At 46.7% G+C, this 19,632-nt stretch overlaps 1 protein-coding gene across 1 annotated transcript in view; it reads left to right on the forward strand.

Annotated features, from left to right (window-relative positions):
* The window catches only part of LOC144761801 (uncharacterized), a 206,148-nt gene that overhangs the window by 65,213 nt on the left and 121,303 nt on the right, over window positions 1-19,632 (forward strand). Inside the window, exon 2 of the mRNA XM_078647044.1 lies at window positions 4,636-5,054. Within this exon, the coding sequence (XP_078503170.1) occupies window positions 4,818-5,054 (237 nt within the window). The 5' untranslated portion in view covers window positions 4,636-4,817. The remainder of the gene's footprint in view (window positions 1-4,635; window positions 5,055-19,632) is intronic.

Raw genomic sequence — 19,632 nt, forward strand, 5'->3', positions numbered from 1 at the left:
GGTCTTTCTTTCTCTGCATCCCTAAGTCTATGTTCTGCTCCTTGTACATCCTGCAGCAATACCCTCCGCACTCCCACCACTTCCCCAATGCAACACCCTCTGATCACCGACTTAAAAGCATTCCATTCAACAAGTGGGCTCAACGCTGTCCCAGTATTGTTCCTAAAATAATCCTCAATCGCCGTGCCTATTGTCTCCTGGAACACTGGATCTTCCAGTGCCTCCGGCCTTAGTCACCAAGTGGGAATGGCAGGGCGACCCTGCACCCAATTCAGCGACACCAACAACGGATTATGATCTGATACTGTTCTAGCTAAATATTCGCTGTGCACGATCCCTCCATGCACGTCTGGGGAACAGAGAATCAAATCAAGGCGAACATGCAAGTCATGCAACGGAGAAAAATAAGAGTAGTCCCTAACCCCTGGGTGATGAGCCCGCCAAGAGTCCGTCAGTCCCCTTTGTTGCTGCAAGGCCCGTCTCGTCGCTGCCATTCTGTGCACTGGTACAAAAGGGGGTGGTGATGGACGGAGCATCTGAAACAATCAAACACTCACACCCAGTCAAAAGATCTGGGTTTAATCCATCACCGTTCTTTAGCTCACTCTGCCACCCCAGTTCAGACATGGCTATATGCAAATCAGTCTGACCCTGTGCCTCATGGGAACAGTCCAGCCCGAACTGCCAAGCCATGTCTTCCCTGGACCGGAAACAAGCTTCCGGGGACCGATTCTGGCATTACAGCCGTCTTCAGCCCGGCTTGCTTGAATCCAGTGGCAAAGTGAGCAAGGGACTCAAGTCTGCGCATACCCTGCCACACTTATGGCGGCCAAAAGCGGTACAAAAGGGGGTGGTGATGGACGGAGCATCTGAATCAATCAAACACTCACACCCAGTCAAAAGATCTGGGTTTAATCCATCACCGTTCTTTATCTCACTCTGCCACCCCAGTTCAGACATGGCTATATGCAAATCCGTCTGACCTTGTGCCTCATGGGAACAGTCCAGCCCGAACTGCCAAGCCATGTCTTCCCTGGACCGGAAACAAGCTTCCGGGGACCGGTTTCTGGCATTACAGCCGTCTTCAGCCCGGCTTGCTTGAATCCAGTGGCAAAGTGAGCAAGGGACTCACGTCTGAGCATACCCTGCCACACTTATGGCGGCCAAAAGTGGTACAAAAGGGGGTGGTGATGGACGGAGCATCTGAATCAATCAAACACTCACACCCAGTCAAAAGATCTGGGTTTAATCCATCACCGTTCTTTAGCTCACTCTGCCACCCCAGTTCAGACATGGCTATATGCAAATCAGTCTGACCCTGTGCCTCATGGGAACAGTCCAGCCCAAACTGCCAAGCCATGTCTTCCCTGGACTGGAAACAAGCTTCCGGGGACCGGTTTCTGGCATTCCAGCCGTCTTCAGCCCGGCTTGCTTGAATCCGGTGGCAAAGTGAGCAAGGGACTCACGTCTGAGCATACCCTGCCACACTTATGGTGGCCAAAAGCGGTACAAAAGGGGGTGGTCCATCACCACCCCCTTTTGTACCAATTCTGTGCACTGGGGCATTTACAAGAGGAGGGTGAGAGCGATCTAGGTCAACATCTGCGATACAGTTGAAGTCACCCCCCAATAACACCGACCCCGTCAACATGGCCGCCAGCTTCTCTGACAGACTCACAAAAAATGCAGCTTGATCTATGTTGGGGCATATAGACTCCCCAATACAATGTCCTTACCGTCAAGGCGCCCCGCCACCACCACATACCTGCCGTCTGGATCAATCAGCTGCCCAGTGCTCTGAAATGGAACAACAGCTCATACCCAAATCAATGTGCCCCTAGCAAATGCCGAATACGCTGTGCAAAACACCTGCCCCCACTATCTACGCTGTAATGCCACCCCCTCCTGCTTTGTTAGATGTGTCTCCTGTAACAGGGCAATCTGCACCACTCTCCTCACAAGGTAAGCGTGTATCTTCTGGCGACGAGTCATAGTGTGCATCCCCCTAACGTTCCAGGACATACACTTAATACCTACGGTGGATCCCATAGTGCGTCCCTCAGTGTTCCTCCATCATGACCACCCAGCGGCATGCCTGACCCCAATAAAACCCCCCTCACCCACTTGAACTCCCCAACTCCCTCTCCCCGGGACACGTACAATCGAACTAGCTCCCATCGAAACTAGTGCAACAAACATCTACTCACGGAATGTGGTGAAGTGTGTGCTGGCCCCATAGGATCCAGAGCCCCCCTGCCACCCCCGCTCACAAAAAAACATGGGAACCCTCAACAGCAGCTCGTTTCTGGTGCCATCATCTCTCCTCCCCCAAAGGGGAACTCTCTCTTATCTGAACCGGAAACGATTAGATTACAAAATCCTGGTTGCTCATTACAAGTGATCCCTTCCCCCATTGATTTTTTGATATTGAAACTAAGGAAGTTGAAAGGGTCACAGACTTTTCCTTCTCCCCCTTTGTGATATAAAAATAACTCTCTCAGCAACCAGTCCCCACTATCAGCATGGACCTACCTCACCAAGCTGTAGGCTCCCATTTCACGCAATTAAGTCGGCCATTTGAGGTGTGACCTCAGGAAGTTCCCGTTCATTCTGCTAGGAGGAGAAGTCTCAGATCTGCCTGTGCCATGCCCAGTAACAGTGGAGGTCAGGCTAGTTTCACCCCGGCTGATCCGGGAACCGCTTGCACAGCTCTATCTCTCTCAAGTTGGTGTCCGGCAAGGCAGGGGTCCTCGGTGAACCCAGAGGTGCTGGTGACCCCCGCTCTGCAGCGCTTGTTAGAGAAGCATTTCTGGTTACTGTCTATCGCGTCTCCAGCCACTGCCACGTGTCCTGCGGAGTAGTAAAGAAGTGTGTGTCGTTCCTGTCTCCAACCGTAGGCGTGCGGGGAACAGCATGGCGTATGGCATCTACAACTGTCGAAGTTTCCGCTTGATTTCTAGGAAAGAAGCGCACTGCCTCTGCACCTCCCTGGTGAAGTCTAGAAAAATCATCACCCTAGCATTCCCGATGTGAAGATTCTGCTTCCCCCGAGCCTATTGCAGTATATGGTCTCTGTCACGGTAATGGAGTAAGCTCACCACCATCGGCCGCGGGAGCGCCCCTGGTCTAGGGGGTCTAGCTGGGACCCTGTGAACGCGTTCAAGTGCAAAGAAGGGGAGAGCCCCTCCGGGGCCACCTCTGCCCTAAGCCAGGCCTCCATGTACTGGACAGCGTCATCTCCTTCCTCCCGCTCCAGGACCCCCACTATGTGCAGGTTGTTCCTGCAAGAGCGTCCTTCGCTGTCCTCTGCCCTTGCCTCCAAGACCCTGACCTTGTCCTCCACCAGTCTCAGGGAACGCTGTAAAGTAAAGATTGCGTCCGGGACGTCCTCCATGGTCTTCTTGTTAGCTTTCACCAGCTCTTTGAGTTTTCAGTGGTCGTCCTTTAACAGATCCACCCCTATAGCGTCAATGTGGCTATCTTAGGCCTCTCTCGAGGAGGTGATGGCCTGCATTATGTCCGCCAGTGTGGGGCCCCCCAGGGCCTCGTCCTTCCATTGTTCTGCCACCTCCTTCTCATCATCGGAGTGTTGTCCCGCTCTTTCCCCCTTCCACCGGTATACCCTTCCCATGATAGTGGGCTGCAGGGGGCCAAGCAGGCCTCCAAGGTGGTGAGCACAGGAGAGTCCGTGCGCCTACGATGCGCTCTGCAATGACGTAACCCTGTCCAGTTGGTTGCTCCTCTTGGGGCTCCGCAGCTGGGTCAGAATGCCGATCTAGTCCATGAACACATGAGAGGAGCGGGGCGTTGCACTGTTCTGTTTTTAGCTTAGAGGGTGAGGTGACATCTTCAATAAATTCTGTATTTTCTCCTCATGACTCTATTTTAATATCACTCACTATTGGCTTGTTGCACTGCTCTTAATTCCCAAGTGGTCATGGACCCAAAGAATGTGTAGTCTGTCCCTCTTCTCTTGGGTTTTCCTATTCTGATTCCATTGAGCGAATCCCTCTGTGGAAGTTTGGCTCTATGATCAAGAGACATATCATCCATATGGGTGGATAACCGGAAGATAAGACTGATCACCCTGATTATTTGATGGGAATCTAAGCTCCGCTCAATGATTTCCTTCTTCTATGACATCCCTTTTTTCTTTGCTTTTCTAATTCTGTTTGTAGCAGTTTAAGGCAGTTGGTGGCTTTAGGTCTAGTAGACCCCCAGTTCAGTTGGTTATTGTGCCAATGGTTAATGGAATAAAGCAAAATATTGTCAACAGCATAACTAGAATGGTGAACAGGTAAACAATTTAACCATTGTGCAGTTTGCATTGATTATTTGAATACATATAATTGTACTCCTACCTAGTGCTGCCTAGCCCAATAAGCCAAGGGTGTGCAGGTCTGCCTTACTTCTCAGGCTGGTGATTGAACTCAGCTGGACTAGAACTCAGGAATAGGGTGACCACAACAATCCATCAAAATGCTCCTCTGCCTAAATATCTACGCTATCGTACATAACTGCTGCACCATTGCCTTCATTTGTTTTTCATAATTTTCACGTTCAGTTTAAGACAAGATGTATTTGCCTTTTTCCAGAACAGTTTTTTACTTTAATACATTGTGTCTTTTTTTGTAGGCCGCGGACTACTTTCGAGGTTTTAAACAAGATCAGTAAAGAATGGGCGTCCCTTTCCAAGTATTATCAGGGCTGCTACAGAAAAGCGTAATTCACCCTCTTGCAGTTAAATCTGCTGTCTGTTCTCGCTGCTAAAGATGGACAAAATCTGTTGTACGCTTGCTGGATACTGCATATAGAGAATGTCGTTACAGCAGCACTCAATTATGAGAATACGCGGAAGCACTGTGAAAATTATTGCACCTGTAACTACTAATAACCCGTCATCATATCCGAGAAAATCGAGATCTGAAGTTCTTCCTAGTATCGCCGGGGTACCTTTGGGGGTCCAAAACAGTAGGGCGTCCGACAGCATGCCTGCCAAGAAAACAACCACGAGTGTTCCCATCAGAAAGACTCGCATCAGCGTATCCACTCAGGTAAAAACGTTCATCTTAATCTTCGCCTCCAACTTGTTCCAACAATAGAAATGCTCGCTTTTACCTTACTAGTTTCAAGCTGAAAACTTTTGGTGCACGTTTTAGAATTGGAATTTTTGTATGTGGGTTCCTGATTGGCTGTCAGTTATATTGAATTCTTCATTTTAGCCTAAAGTCATTTTTTCTAAGGAAACCCCAAGATAGACTTGCTTAGTTTGTGTTTGCTCCTTACAAATCCAGTGGATTTTTGGGTGGTTTGAGTATTGCCGGCAAAAGCACTTAATGGCTAAATTCACAAGTATGGCTGCAATCAGCTTCTGCCCTTGATAAATCGATTGATTATTTCATTTTGAATTGTTTTTGTTTTTAAGACGCAAAATACATTACACAACATAATTGTGATTTACAATATTTACATTATTGTGCACTCATCTTTTAGCACCATTCAAATGTATTTTATTTTTAATACAGCTCGAACTGATGAGGAAAATGAGTGTCTAGACATGCCACAGAGAAGCCAATTGAATAAAAGAGTAGGATAAAAGAGGGGGAGTTAAAGAAAGAAACCAAAATCTGATAAAGCCGGGATAGTGTGTAAACCACAGTTCTTCAAACTGTGGGGCGCGCCCCCCTATGGGGGGGCGTGGATGGGTTCCCATGGAGGCGCAAAGGCCTCTGCAAGCATGATGTAAATGAAGACACCTGGAAGTGCAGCGATGTTTATCTGCTGTATTTCCAGGCTGTCTTCATTTACTCAGAAGCCCTCAGAGTTGCCGTGGGGCCAGAGGTCAGTGGGGGCTCAGTGCATTAAGACTCCAGCACAACCGAATATTTCACAGGTCTTTAAAGACCATTTAAATACCTTCAGGAACTGGTTACTGAAGCTTAGTTTTTTTTCTTTTTCCTGGGCCCCGACTCTGCCTATTCCTTACAATTGTATTATAAATGCACTGCTGTAGGGAGGAAATGCATTTCATGAAAAGGAGTACAAAAAAGGGTTCCCAATAGAAAAAAAAAATGCCAGCCGTGTATGTTTAAAGAGCCTGCAGAGACCCTGCTTTGACACATGGGACCTGATGTAGGTCACCAAATACCGGTCAGTAACGGCCGAATTCGGCCGTTACCGACCGGTATTTGGTGATTGAGATGTAGGGGCCAATATTTTGCACAATCGGTAAATTTACCGATTCTGTAAAAAACCGAATCGGTAATTTTACCGATTCGGTAAATTCCAGATGTAGGTAGCACTGTTTACAGTGCTACAGGCCTTCAGGATTCGGTATTTTACCACCCAATCCTATTGGGTGATAAAATACCGAATACAGGTGTACATGCACATCTGTGCATGTACACCTGTGCCATGTGACACACAGACATGCCCTTAGGGCATGTATGTGTGCCAATTGGCACACATGCCTGTACTTGGGGTGCTAGAGGGTGTCAAAGTGACACCCCCTGCACGCTTGCAGGACTCGGTATTTACCGAATCGGTACATACCGATTCGGTATTTCCCATTGATTCCTATGGGCTGCAAGGCCCATAGGAATCAATGGGAAATAGCAATTTGGTATTTACAGATTCGGTAAATACCGACTTGTACAGAATCGGTAATTTTTTACCTACATCTGCCTGCTTCAGATTTACCGACTCTTAAATACCGAATCGGTATGAATTGGTATTTAAGAGTCTGTAAATCTGAATTACCTACATCGGGCCCTAAATATGGTCTTAAATAAAAAAGTATGTATTCATTTGTAAAGTGACTTTCTTTCTGTTCCTTTCATTTTCAGACATTAATCATTCAGGCAGCCCTAGAACACATTTAAAAGTGCTCTATATTTGCTTTTAAAAGAGCGCACAGATAAGTGCTGAAGGTGGATGTTTATTTTTGTAATGTCTGCAACATCAAAATAATGAGCTGGCAACCCTAATCAGAAGACTGAAGTTTGTTGCAGGATCAGCACATTATTTATTGCACCCTCGATTCCCTGATTAATTCCATAATAGCAATAGTTTAACTTATATCTGAAACCCTACACCACATCAATAACAAATAACATGCTGATTAACTTCAAGTGTCTGGGAATTCACCCTGCATTCAGACAACTCAGTGCTCATTCTCACCCTTCACTTTCACACTCACCCTGCACTCTCAGCACATAGTTAGGGTTTTCCCGCATTTGCCACATAATCCATCATCTGCAGCATAATTTGCAGATATAAAAATGAAGCAACACATGTTAAATCGCAGTGGAAGGCCCTTTCTAAAGGTAGACTGGCCACCTTTCTGTTGCTTATTGCTATATGTGGGTGTTAATGTGGTACTTATGAGGGGCAATAAAGGCCAGGACAATGTTAACAAGTGTAAAAATAGCAAAATAGTGCAGTAATGCTATCACAAAATATGAAGCATAATTTGCCTTTGCTTGCTGCAGAATTGTCAACCATGCTGCATAATTTGGCCTTCTCCAGCCGCATAATTCCAATTGCCCTGTTTATAGTGCTATGAGGTCCCAGACTGTAGCAGAAAGCACTGTGAATATGTAAGTCATTATTTTAAAACAGTATTTACATACTCTAAGCTAGGCTGCTGCAAAATGATGCAGTGATTGAGATAAAACAAGTTCTTACAAAATATACTTTTTAGTAATAAGTAATCAAACTGTATCTAATACAGACATTTTTGTAAGTGTCTCCACTATTCCAGATCCCAGCTGATAACTCCTTTACATTACATTTTAAAAAGAATAGATCTTTGCCACCATAAAGCTTTAAGCAGATCCACTGGAATTATTCAGCAGAAGAGGACAACATTATGTGGCAGGTTTGACTCAATTATGCGGCAAGAAAAGGTAAATTATGTGGCACAATGCGCCACATTGTGTGGTTAGCATTACTTCATTATTTTGTCATTTTAACTCACGGTAACGCTGTCAGGGGAAATATTTCACCTCATTAGTACCAGTTTAACACCCAAATACAGCAGAAAGCAACCACAAGATTACCAGTCAATCTTTGCAAAGGGCCTTCCACTGCTCCGGAACATGTTGCAAATGCACTAAACTGATAATTATGTGGAAAAAGCAGCTACTGCAGAAACTCATAATTCCAGTGGCCCTGTCTTTAAGTGACTCAATCAATTGATGGCTGGTAAGAAGGCCGGTTTCTTTTTTAACTTTCTGCACTACCGCCACACACTTTCAGGCACAGGCATCTCAAAGTAAGTATTAACCATTCAGGGGACTTTTTTTGTGAAAGCCGAGTCCATGGGATGGCAGGTAGAAGGCCAGAAGGGTAGCATTTAGATGCAGAGCCCTAATCCTCTCGATCCTTGGGGCCTCCCAGAAATGGTCTAGGAAAGCAGCAAGATTCAAAGATATTGTCAAAGGGAAGGCCCAGAATAAGGAGCACTGTATGCAGACTCATTTTTATGTTTACAAATGGCCAGAGACCGCTTCTTCAGAGAGATACCCCAAAGAAGGTGACAATATAAGTGTTCTGTAAACCATAATTGCGTGCAGAGTTTTACGTTTCTACATCCTCTATACTTATGTGTGCGGTGTGCTCTACAACTGGAGACTCTGCAGTCTGGCAGAGAACTCCGCACACATAAGTATAGGGAGTGCTGAGTTGTAAAACTTAACATGTAGTGTGAACTGCATTTTTGTAGTACGTGTTATAATACTACAAAAAGTACTACAAAGTGCAGTTTGAAGGTCAGATCCTTGGTGTCTGTGTATTTAGATTGAGTTCAAGGTGGGGCCCTCCTCCCTTGATGTTGTATTCCAGCTAACTTTTTGGCCCTGTTTGGCCTACCATGCCCACACTTAGGTACTTGCTGCAAGGCTGAGTCTTCTCAGAATCTGATCCAAAGGTACATTACCTCTCGTGGTGGAATGGTGAGGCTATGGTCACTTCATGTGTGCAAGTACTAACCCCAAATCATGACCCTCCCTGAGCCCTAAGAGGCTCTGCGAACCCCACCCCGGGGCCAAATACCTTACTATTTCAGGAGGGGGCAAGTGGCACACCTTCCAAAGCCCAAATGCCCCCCTGGGACGCTATCCCCCAAAGACACATTATAATTAAGGGAAAGGGGTGTGGCCACTTTTCCCTGGGACCAAATCCAACTTATTAGGGAAGGGGGTGCCCAGCCCACCTCACATGCCTTAATAGGTCCTGTGGACTCCACCCCACAGGGCTGAAACCTATTTAGAAGGAGAAGGAGCGCCCAGCCCCCTCCCTGAGCCTTATTAGTCACCTTAAAATGTGGCCCCAGGGGAGGGGGTCCCCTGGCCAAAGGAGGCTCAGGGAGAGGAGCTGCAGCCCCAACTCCCATTAATTATGTAATTCACACCCAGACATGGGGTCCCTGGAACCTTATCGGGATGGAGGAGGAGGGCCGTGTGGCCCCCTCCCCTTTTTTATTGTATTTGGCCCATGGTAATAGGGTCCTCGGGGCCTAATTACGCTTGGGGGGTACATGACCCATCCTCCTAGAATTTGTCCCAGGTGGATGAGGTCTCCAGGCTTGGGGGTGATTCATATTCCCCCATCCATTAATTATGCAATTTGGTCTCAGGGTGTGCGGTCCTTAGGACCTAATAAGGCTTGGGGAGGGTGCTGCCCCCCTCCCAGAGGTCCCCGTGGCCTAAATATGCTCAGGGGAGGAGCTATGTGCCCCCTCCCCTTATAAATTAGATTCTGCCCTGGGGGATGGGTCCATGTAATGTAATTTAATGTAATGTAAAAAATATTTATAAAGCGCAACTAACACCTAGCGGTTTCTTGGCACTCGAGCATGGGGAGACAGACATTCCGCAGGGCGAAAAGCGTTAATTGTAAGCATTACAAAACAAATGGGTTTTAAGAAGGGACCTGAAACGGGTATAGGGGGAGGCAAGTATTATACCTAAAGGGAGTGTATTCCAGAGGAAAGGGGCAAGGAATGAGAATCTCAGTCCTCCCTGTTTCTTACGTTTGAAAACCGGGACCTTGAGTAAGGCCAGATGGGAGGAACGGAGATTGCGGGAGGGGACATATGGGTGCAGTAGTGAAGAAATAAAAAACGGGCCCATACCGGCCAGGGACTTAAAGATAATACAACCTAATTTGAATTTACAGCGCTCAGAGACAGGGAGCCAGTGGAGGGATTTTAACAAAGGACGGACGTGTTGGTGCTTAGGCTGATGGTAGATAAAACGTGTGGCCTGATTCTGGACAAGTTGCAGCCTCTTCAGTTGATAGGCCGGAATGCCAACATAGAGGGAGTTGGCGTAGTCTATCCTAGAGATGACTAAAGCCAACAAGACCAAGGTGAGGGCCTCAGTGGTCAGGAAGCGGGCAATCTTACGAATTTTCCTTAGCTGAAAAAAACAGGAGGAGACTACCGCATTGATCTGGGGCTTCATCGTAAGGTCATTACTGATGATAACCCCCAGGCTTTTTGCTGAGTCGACTGGGCTGGGGGGGAGACCCAACCTCGCGGGCCAAAAGATGGATTTCCATGGGTTGGCAGCCCCCCCCGACAAGAACCAACTCTGTCTTGTCGGGGTTAAGTTTGAGGTGGTTCACCCCCATCCAGTCACTGATATGACAGAGGGTAGACTGAAAATTGTCGATGGACTGGTCCGAGGAGTTGATATCGAAGACCAGCTGGATGTCATCCGCGTAATTGAACGCGGTGACATTACTACCTCGCAGGGATCGAATAAGGGGGGTCAGGTATAAATTAAAAAGGAGAGGGGATAAGGAGGAACCCTGCGGGACGCCACATGTCAGCCCGACCCTGTCAGCAAAAAACTGAGAGAGCCGGTGTGAGAAGTTGGCCTGATATATGATGCTCACTAGTTCTAGTGATCACCTTGTATCAGTCCAAACAACCCTTATGGTGATTGGTTGTAAGTCAACCTTATAGACCAGCTATCCTAATGGTAGCATGGACAAAGCAGTCTTAGGCTAAACTCTTTTGGCATGTGAAGCCAGCTGTTTTACCACAATATAACCCCTTGAATACCAAATGAAAGGATACCACACAGGTTGTTATGAAAATAAACAATATATTTATTAATAACAAACACCTCTGAACTCTTTATGAGGTCAGAGGGCTAAGCACATGACAATCTCTTAGGAAAAATACGATAAGTTGCACAAAATTACAATGGTGCCCTAGGGGCACGGCAAACCATATACTAAGTAAATGGTTAAGGAAATCGATAGAAGGAATGGAGCTGTCCAGAGGCTGTAGGACCGCTGGGACTACGCTATCCTAACTTTAGGTAAGTAATAGGAGGAAACCACAAAAGCTCAGGTGCAGACCTGAGAAGGGAACAAGAGGCCAAAGGGGCTCTAGAAGTAGGTCAGCCTCCAGTTAAATCAATTATCACAAAAATAGACCACTTCTAGACAAATAATTACCAAGTAAATGTGGATTGTCCAGCAGTACTGGGGCATCTCACAAAAAGTGATGGACTGGCATCACACACCGCCTGGTGTCATGCTTCATCATCTGCCAGTCCTCGCCCTCCAGAAACCCCGTTTGGTGGAGGACGGGCATACACCTGGAGACAGGGATGCACTTTCTAAAGTGAGTGGGGGCCCTAAGGGGATAGTGAATTAAAAGGCCATCAAGAATTCCCCCATGAAACTTTATTTAGTAAGGGAACCCTGTGGAATTTAAAACCAAAGGTGCGGTGAATAAGAAAACAATCATTCAGTCACCGCCATGTGATTTTCCAAAAGACAAGAGGTCAACATGTTTCAGCCATAGTGTCCCAAAGGTACAGGGCTTTCGTCAGGACCAAATAAGGGGCTCCAGTCTTACCCTACTGTATAGGCAGTGCCACTCTGTGGATATGACCTATAGTCCTTGTCCACTCTAGAGGTCCAATGACCTGTAGAAATACAAAAAGAAGATAATTCGAAATATGTGTAAAGTAAATTCAAACATACTTGGTGAATGTGTGAGAAACTCAACTCCATAGGAGAGTTTAATTTCTACTATTTACAGGAAAGGACTTGAAATCAAGCCATACTGGCATTTTAATATTCTTACCCAATAGGTAGGAGCAATTTGCTCCATGGGAGGCGAGGGTCTGGGGGTACCCCGTGGTTGCACACGCTGAAAAAGAGGAGCGAACACAAGTATTCAAACTGTAATCCGTGTATAGACACGATCACAGTGTCAATGATAGTTGCATCTGGGCGTTACGATCGAGACTTACTGCATGTGGGTTGATTCCCCGCCGGATCACCTATGTCGTACCGCTCTCGATTCCTCCCCGGCGACAATGTGTAGTCCCGGGTTCGTAATTTATATAGTGTGGGTCATCAAGGGATGATGATGTACAGGTGAACCAGCAGGCATGATTGTGGGCGCCGTCAAATGACGCGCCGTTTCCTGAGTCTGCATCCAGCTCAGCCTAAAACAAGCCTGGTCGCGTTCTGGTGCCTGGGTGGGGGCATGGTCAGAAGGCGGCCAGTGTTTAGATGTACAGGTGAACCAGCAGGCATGATTGTGGGCGCCGTCTAATGACGCGCCGTTTCCTGAGTCTGCATTAGGCTCAGCCTAAAACGAGCCTGGTCGCGTTCTGGTGCCTGGGTGGAGGCGTGGTCAGAAGGCGGCCAGTGTTTAGGGAGCGTGGCGTTTAGTAAACACAAACAGGGTTCGGTTTACTATGAGGGCGTAGACAATTGTGCTCCCGAAGAAAAACCAGGGTTTTTTTGGATTATAAAAGGAGAGAACATTTTCAACCCTGTCCGTATGGGAGAGAAGTGATCACATGATGACTGAAGAGATCGCAAAGTGTAATGCGCTATCCTCGATGTCAGTATGGAGACAAAGAATGCTTTGTGGAACCGAGGAGATGTATTTCCATACAAATTGTGATATATTTGCGCCCCTATCTCTATATGGCTCCCTTCATTTGAAGCATTGTAATTTAAAATTTAAAATTTAAAACATAGCAGTTGAATTGCAACTGCCTGTATTGTCAGGTCACCTGAATTAACTGTGTCAGAGTGTTGTGAGCAAAATCTCAGATAACCTAGGGAGTCGTATGTAGAATGTTTAAGTATAGGTGATGTATTGTGAGCGCAACTCCAGGCAAGCTAAGGAGTTGAATGTAGAATGTTAAGCATACGTGGTGTGTTTAGATAGGTTTATCACAATGGATATACCGTTGGACATAGTAAAATAGCGGTTCAGTATTTTAACATAAATGGGACACTAGTATTTATAAGTGTGACGTCCACTGAAATGTAGACCAGAGCTAACTCAGCCTACAACCTTTGTTTTCAAGAATACAGACTTATTTCTTAAAAGGAGGCCAGTAGTGGCGTCGTCTCATCCTATTTAGGGGGTACTAGTGTTAGATAGTTGTGAAATATAGCACGTTACTGGTTCATTTGTAACCACGGAATATCATCGTTCAGGCCAGATCTAGATGTGTTAAGCCTGAACACCCATCGTTGTTCTCTTGTGTGGAGTGCATGAGTACGATTCGTGGTTCCATCGTTCATTACTTCAAGTACAGTCCATTTGAGATCTGAATCTGTATGGTTCTTTTCCAGGAAGTGTCTAGTGAGCTTGGTGTTGTCCTTTCGTCTTCTGAAGGTACTCCGGTGCTCACTGATCCGGATCTTGATCTTCCTTGTTGTCATGCCAATATATATTTTCTTGCATGGGCAGGTCAACATATATACCACATAGTCAGTATTACAATTGCTGAAGTTTTTTAGAATCCAAGGTCTGTCAGTACCTATATCCACCTCTTTCACAGCATCAGTAAATTGACATGCAACACAGCCACCACAAGGAAAATGACCCACTGGTCGTTGGTGGCCCCACAGCGTTCTTGGGTTGTCTCTCACCTGTGTGTTGTTTTTTGCATGTACAAGTTCGTCTTTGATGTTGCGACTCCGTTTGAAGGCAAACAATGGTTGTTCCCATTTCATCTGGCCTGAATTAAGAATATGCCATTTTTTTCGAATAATGTTCTGAATTCTGTTAGAGGCAGGAGTAAATGTAGTCACACAGACAGGTCTGTCCGTTTTCTCTTTCTGAGTAACCTCTAATAGAGATTCACGGTGATTGTTTCTAGCTCTTTTTTTAGCTTTGTTTATCAGTTTCTTTGGATAGTGTCTATCAAGCAATTTCTTCTCCAAGTCATTTGCTTGTATCACGAAGTCTGTTAGGTGTGAACAATTCCTGCGAATCCCGAGAAATTGGCCCACTGGAAGATTTTGTCTCAGGGCTTTAGGGTGGAAACTTTCGTATAGCAACAGACTGTTTTTGTCTGTAGGTTTATTGTGGACCTTAGTACGAATTCCTTCAGAAGTAAGACTGATGTCCAGGTCGAGGAAAATGGCATGTTTTTCTTCAATCTTATAGGTGAACCTCAGGTGAGGGTCAATTCCATTCACCCAATTCAGAAACAAGAGCGCTTCCTCTGTTGTGCCTTTCCATACTATGAAGATGTCATCTATGAACCTCTTCCACGTTTTCAGGTTCAAAGAGAAAGGATTGCTGTCAGTGAAGATGTTGTCCTCCTCGAATTGTCGGACATATAGGCACGCCAGACTAGGAGCAAATGTGCTCCCCATTGACGTGCCTTGTATCTGATGGTATATGACGTTATTAAATTCGAAGAAATTTTCTGTGAGGGCAATTTCAGCACACTGCATCACAAAATGTTGTGGTGTAACATAAGCCCATTCCTGTTCTAGTAGAATTTGTTCAACCACTTCGAGTGTTCGTCTCTGGGGGATGCTTGTATAAAGCGCTTCTATATCCATAGTGATAAAGATGTCTTCATCCTGATGAACTTCCATATCTTGTAAATGGCAGAGGACATCTTTGGTGTCTCGTAGATATGACCTAGATGTTTGAACTATAGGTTTCAAAAACCAGTCGCAGAACTGCGAAAGAGGTTCTAGCACCGAGTTAATACCCGATACTATCGGTCGGCCAGGTGGTGGTGATACAGGCTTGTGTATCTTTGGCAGGGTGTAAAATCTAGGCATCCTAGGGTCCTCCTTGATTAAGAATTCTGCCTCATTCCTTGTTATCCAATCGTTTGTGAGAGCTTCATGCACAATAATTTTGATCCTATTCAAAAGGATATTGGTTGGATCTCTCTGGTGGATTTCATAACTGTTACCATCTGCGAGAAGTCTCAGGCATTCATCTTGATACATGGTTGCATCCAATATGACCGTCGCTCCGCCTTTATCCGCGGGCTTTATTACAATCCCTTGGTTTTGTTTGAGATTTTGTAAGGCCAATCTTTCTCCTTTGTTGAGATTTTGAAATCCCTTCATGCCACTGAAATTAATCATTTCAATCTCAGTGAGGACAGCCTGTTCAAATGCTAGGACATTACATGGTATGCTTTGATTTGGGGGCGAAAAAGAGGACTTATTTCTAAGATTAGTGTGTCCATCTGCTTCAGTGCTGTTCGTACCTGAATCCCCAAAGAATGCCCTAAGTTTAATTTTGCGAAAAAACTGGTGTAACTCAGCTTGAAGATTAAAAGGGTCATTCTGTGGAGTGGGGACAAAACCCAAACCCTTTTGTAGGACAGATTCCTCATCATTAGAAAGTTGATGTTTACTCAAATTAACAATGTTGGTTATGTCCGGCTCGTCGAGGGGGCATTGCCCCTGCCTCTGCTCCTTGTTACTGCCCCTGTGGTTTCTTCCACGGGATCCTCCCAGTGTACTCTGGTACCCCTTCGTGGTTTTTGTTTGCCTCGTCCCCTCCCCCTGCCCCTGAATAAAAAAGGTTGGGGTCCTGTTGGAAAACCAAACCCTGGAGGGTAGTATGGTTGCTGCCAGAAGCCATATGGGTTCATAGGTGGTGCAAACATCTGCTGGTTAGGGTATTGTCCAGGTCGTTGTCCTTGGTGTGACGCTGATGCACCCCCATCATCGCTGCTACCGGAAGAGCTGCGATCGTCCCCGGAGCTAAAGGACCAGTTCTGTGGGGTAGGCCTGGCCCGCTGTTGTCTTTTGTTTGGTTGCGGTTCTGGTGCCTTGTCGTAATACTCATCGGTGGTATATGGATAAATTATATCCCTCTTAAATTTTAGGACATCCTTTCTGAGTTTGGTAATTTTTGATTGTGTTAGAAATTCACCATATTCAGAGTGATCTTTGTTAATGTCATCTAGCTTCTTTTTGAAGATTTTGATGTCAATACTGGTTTTGAGGGCATTCTCGCTTTGTTGGATCTCTATAAGTAAAGTGTCTGCCAGTTGTCTCGCAGTAGTGATTATTAGGACTAGCCAATCGTTAGTACATTTCCATGCAATTCCAGACCAATTAATGCGGAACTCTCTATTATTTAGAAAAAGTCTCGGTTCGTTGGTAACCACAAGGCCCATCGGTGCTGCATTCTTCCTGAGGTATTCAGTCATGAATGCCCCATGGAGGGCTGTGCGTATTTGTTCCTTTTTCTTTGATGTTAGAGTTTCCCACTCGTCCGAGTTTCTAACCGTGTTTGATACCACTGTTTCTGCTAGTAACGATGGTGTTCTCAAGATCTCTGCATATGCATCTTCATTGAATGCAAGTTCAGTCTCCATAGTGCAACCGGATGGATAACCAGAGAGTGCCTCCAGCAGAGTGATTATCGTATGTGGGAAGGTAATCAGTATTATTCCAATCCCTACTCTTTCTGTATGTAAAGAGATGTGCCCTGTGAATATGTTCCCGCAGCCAGACAGCCGCTCAATGTAGGAAACCACAAAAGCTCAGGTGCAGACCTGAGAAGGGAACAAGAGGCCAAAGGGGCTCTAGAAGTAGGTCAGCCTCCAGTTAAATCAATTATCACAAAAATAGACCACTTCTAGACAAATAATTACCAAGTAAATGTGGATTGTCCAGCAGTACTGGGGCATCTCACAAAAAGTGATGGACTGGCATCACACACCGCCTGGTGTCATGCTTCATCATCTGCCAGTCCTCGCCCTCCAGAAACCCCGTTTGGTGGAGGACGGGCATACTCCTGGAGACAGGGATGCACTTTCTAAAGTGAGTGGGGGCCCTAAGGGGATAGTGAATTAAAAGGCCATCAAGAATTCCCCCATGAAACTTTATTTAGTAAGGGAACCCTGTGGAATTTAAAACCAAAGGTGCGGTGAATAAGAAAACAATCATTCAGTCACCGCCATGTGATTTTCCAAAAGACAAGAGGTCAACATGTTTCAGCCATAGTGTCCCAAAGGTACAGGGCTTTCGTCAGGACCAAATAAGGGGCTCCAGTCTTACCCTACTGTATAGGCAGTGCCACTCTGTGGATATGACCTATAGTCCTTGTCCACTCTAGAGGTCCAATGACCTGTAGAAATACAAAAAGAAGATAATTCGAAATATGTGTAAAGTAAATTCAAACATACTTGGTGAATGTGTGAGAAACTCAACTCCATAGGAGAGTTTAATTTCTACTATTTACAGGAAAGGACTTGAAATCAAGCCATACTGGCATTTTAATATTCTTACCCAATAGGTAGGAGCAATTTGCTCCATGGGATGCCCACGGGACGCGGGTGCAGAGTGTGAACTCACACGCGGGATGCGTAACAACGTCTATGGACAGTACAGTTCAAGAAAAAGGTGAGTACGGAAGATCCTGACTGGTTAGGACTAAAACGACTGTGAATCTAGACACTAGGAGAGTCAAGCTACCCGTGAGCACCGAAATGCCCTTGTTACCTCACCCACGGGCTGCGGGTGCATAGGTGCGAAGTCGTGTCGGGTTTCTGCGTTGAAGTCAATGGAGCCTGAAAGAAAATATACTGCAGGCGACCAGGAGGAAAATGTCCGGTGTGATCCAAGGGTGGATCAGAGATGCTGAAGACCTGAAAGCAGAGGGGACAATGTTCACAGTCACTAGCCAGTGACTGGAGTGGAACCAGGAAAGAACCAGATGTCGTCGTCGCGATCAGGTGAAGAGTGGACGCTTGTCTCTGCAGCCACGTGGACCAGGAGGTGTCTTTGACGACCAGGATGGAGGCACGAGCTGTCCCACGCAGGCTCTCGCTGTCGGCGGTGTCGGATCCGGATTTGGAATCAACAGGCCTTGGCAAAGGCAACCCACGCGGTGAGTGGAAACAGCGTCTGGAGTGGACCAGGAGGGTCCGGGGTGCTCCTCTTTTGGAAGGGAGCAAGGGCCAGTCTGGAGCAACCAGACCAGCAGTGTAGTTTTCAAGGATCGTCGTCTAGGAGGCCACTAGCCAGCCGGCAAGTGACCAGACAACGCGTCGAGCAGCAAACAGGCAGAAGGGCCCCACGCAGATCTCGTGGATGCTGGAGGGCTGATCTTCGGTGCAGGGGCTGCTCGGGGCTGGGGCTTCTCAATCCCCAAAGCACTTGGTCGAGTTTACCTCAGAAGCCGTGCTGGAAGCGAAGTGCAGTTTCTCCAAGATGGCCGGTCCCACGTGTCTCGTCGCACCCACGGATCTCAGCTGTGCTGCAGATGTGAGTTGAGGTCGGAGAGGTCTGGGAATCCGGGTCTCGTCGGGCTCTGAAGTCTGGATCCTCGAGGGAAGACGACAAAGTGAAGCCGCTGGACGCTTGATGGTGCCTGCAGTTGCAGGGTGGACACTCCTTGCCCACAAGGGAGATTCTTCAGTCTTCTGTGGAGCAGAACGTCGAAGTCCAGAGTTTCTTCTTGTAAAAGTTGTTCAGGTTAATCTAATTTAGAATGGGACCAGCTCCTACCTTTATCCTGCTAAAGGGGGCTGTACTATGAATAGGTCCCTCCTATGGGTGGGACCAGGAAGAGGGGTGGTTACACCCCTATCCTTTGTCCGGTTTCGCGCCAGAGCTGGGGCAGGGATGCCCCAGCAACTGGTTTGAACCGGTGTATGCAGAGGGCACCTTGTGTGCCCCGGGCATGTCTCATTCCTTTCAGGCCGTCCTACCCAATACACAAAATCCTGTCTGGGGTGGTGCTAGCACCTCCCAAGGCAGGAAACCCTTTGTCTAAGCCTCCCTCGCTGGAAAGACTCCCAGCAGCAGGAGGTCAGACTTGTGTCTGTGGTGGCAGCATCCATTTTGTGATGCCAAGGCTCGAGTTAACTTTAACCGGGGTTCACAGTTACATACGTGTCGTGTCCCTCTAGAAGGGTGGAATGCTACCCCCGTCGCCAGAATTGGCGAGGGGGTAGTATTCCAATTCGTATGACACCTTACTCGACATGTTTTGATAATGTTATACCAGAGTTAGCATTCAACCGCGAGGATGATAATGCACTTAAGAGTATATGGTATAGCGTTATCATGGAACAGCTATTAGGACTTGGTTCCGCAAGCTGCAGACGGGCTCAGCTCATGCCAGAGCACCATCTCACATAATTCCAAGCACTCTGCCTTCAGGATTGATAAGGCCTGCCATAGGAGTGACTGATAGGAATATATGTGTCCATTTTGGGGTTAGATATAGGTAACTATATCTACAGCAAAGGGTGATTACACCACCTTGCCCCAGCTGTCTTACCAGCCAGTTGTGTCTGTTTATATGGCCAGCCAGGGGTGGCATAATACATGCTTCAGCCCCTGGTAGGCCCTGGGTAC

The sequence above is a fragment of the Lissotriton helveticus genome, chromosome 6 (genome assembly GCF_964261635.1).
Source record: "Lissotriton helveticus chromosome 6, aLisHel1.1, whole genome shotgun sequence".
NCBI lineage: Eukaryota > Metazoa > Chordata > Amphibia > Caudata > Salamandridae > Lissotriton > Lissotriton helveticus.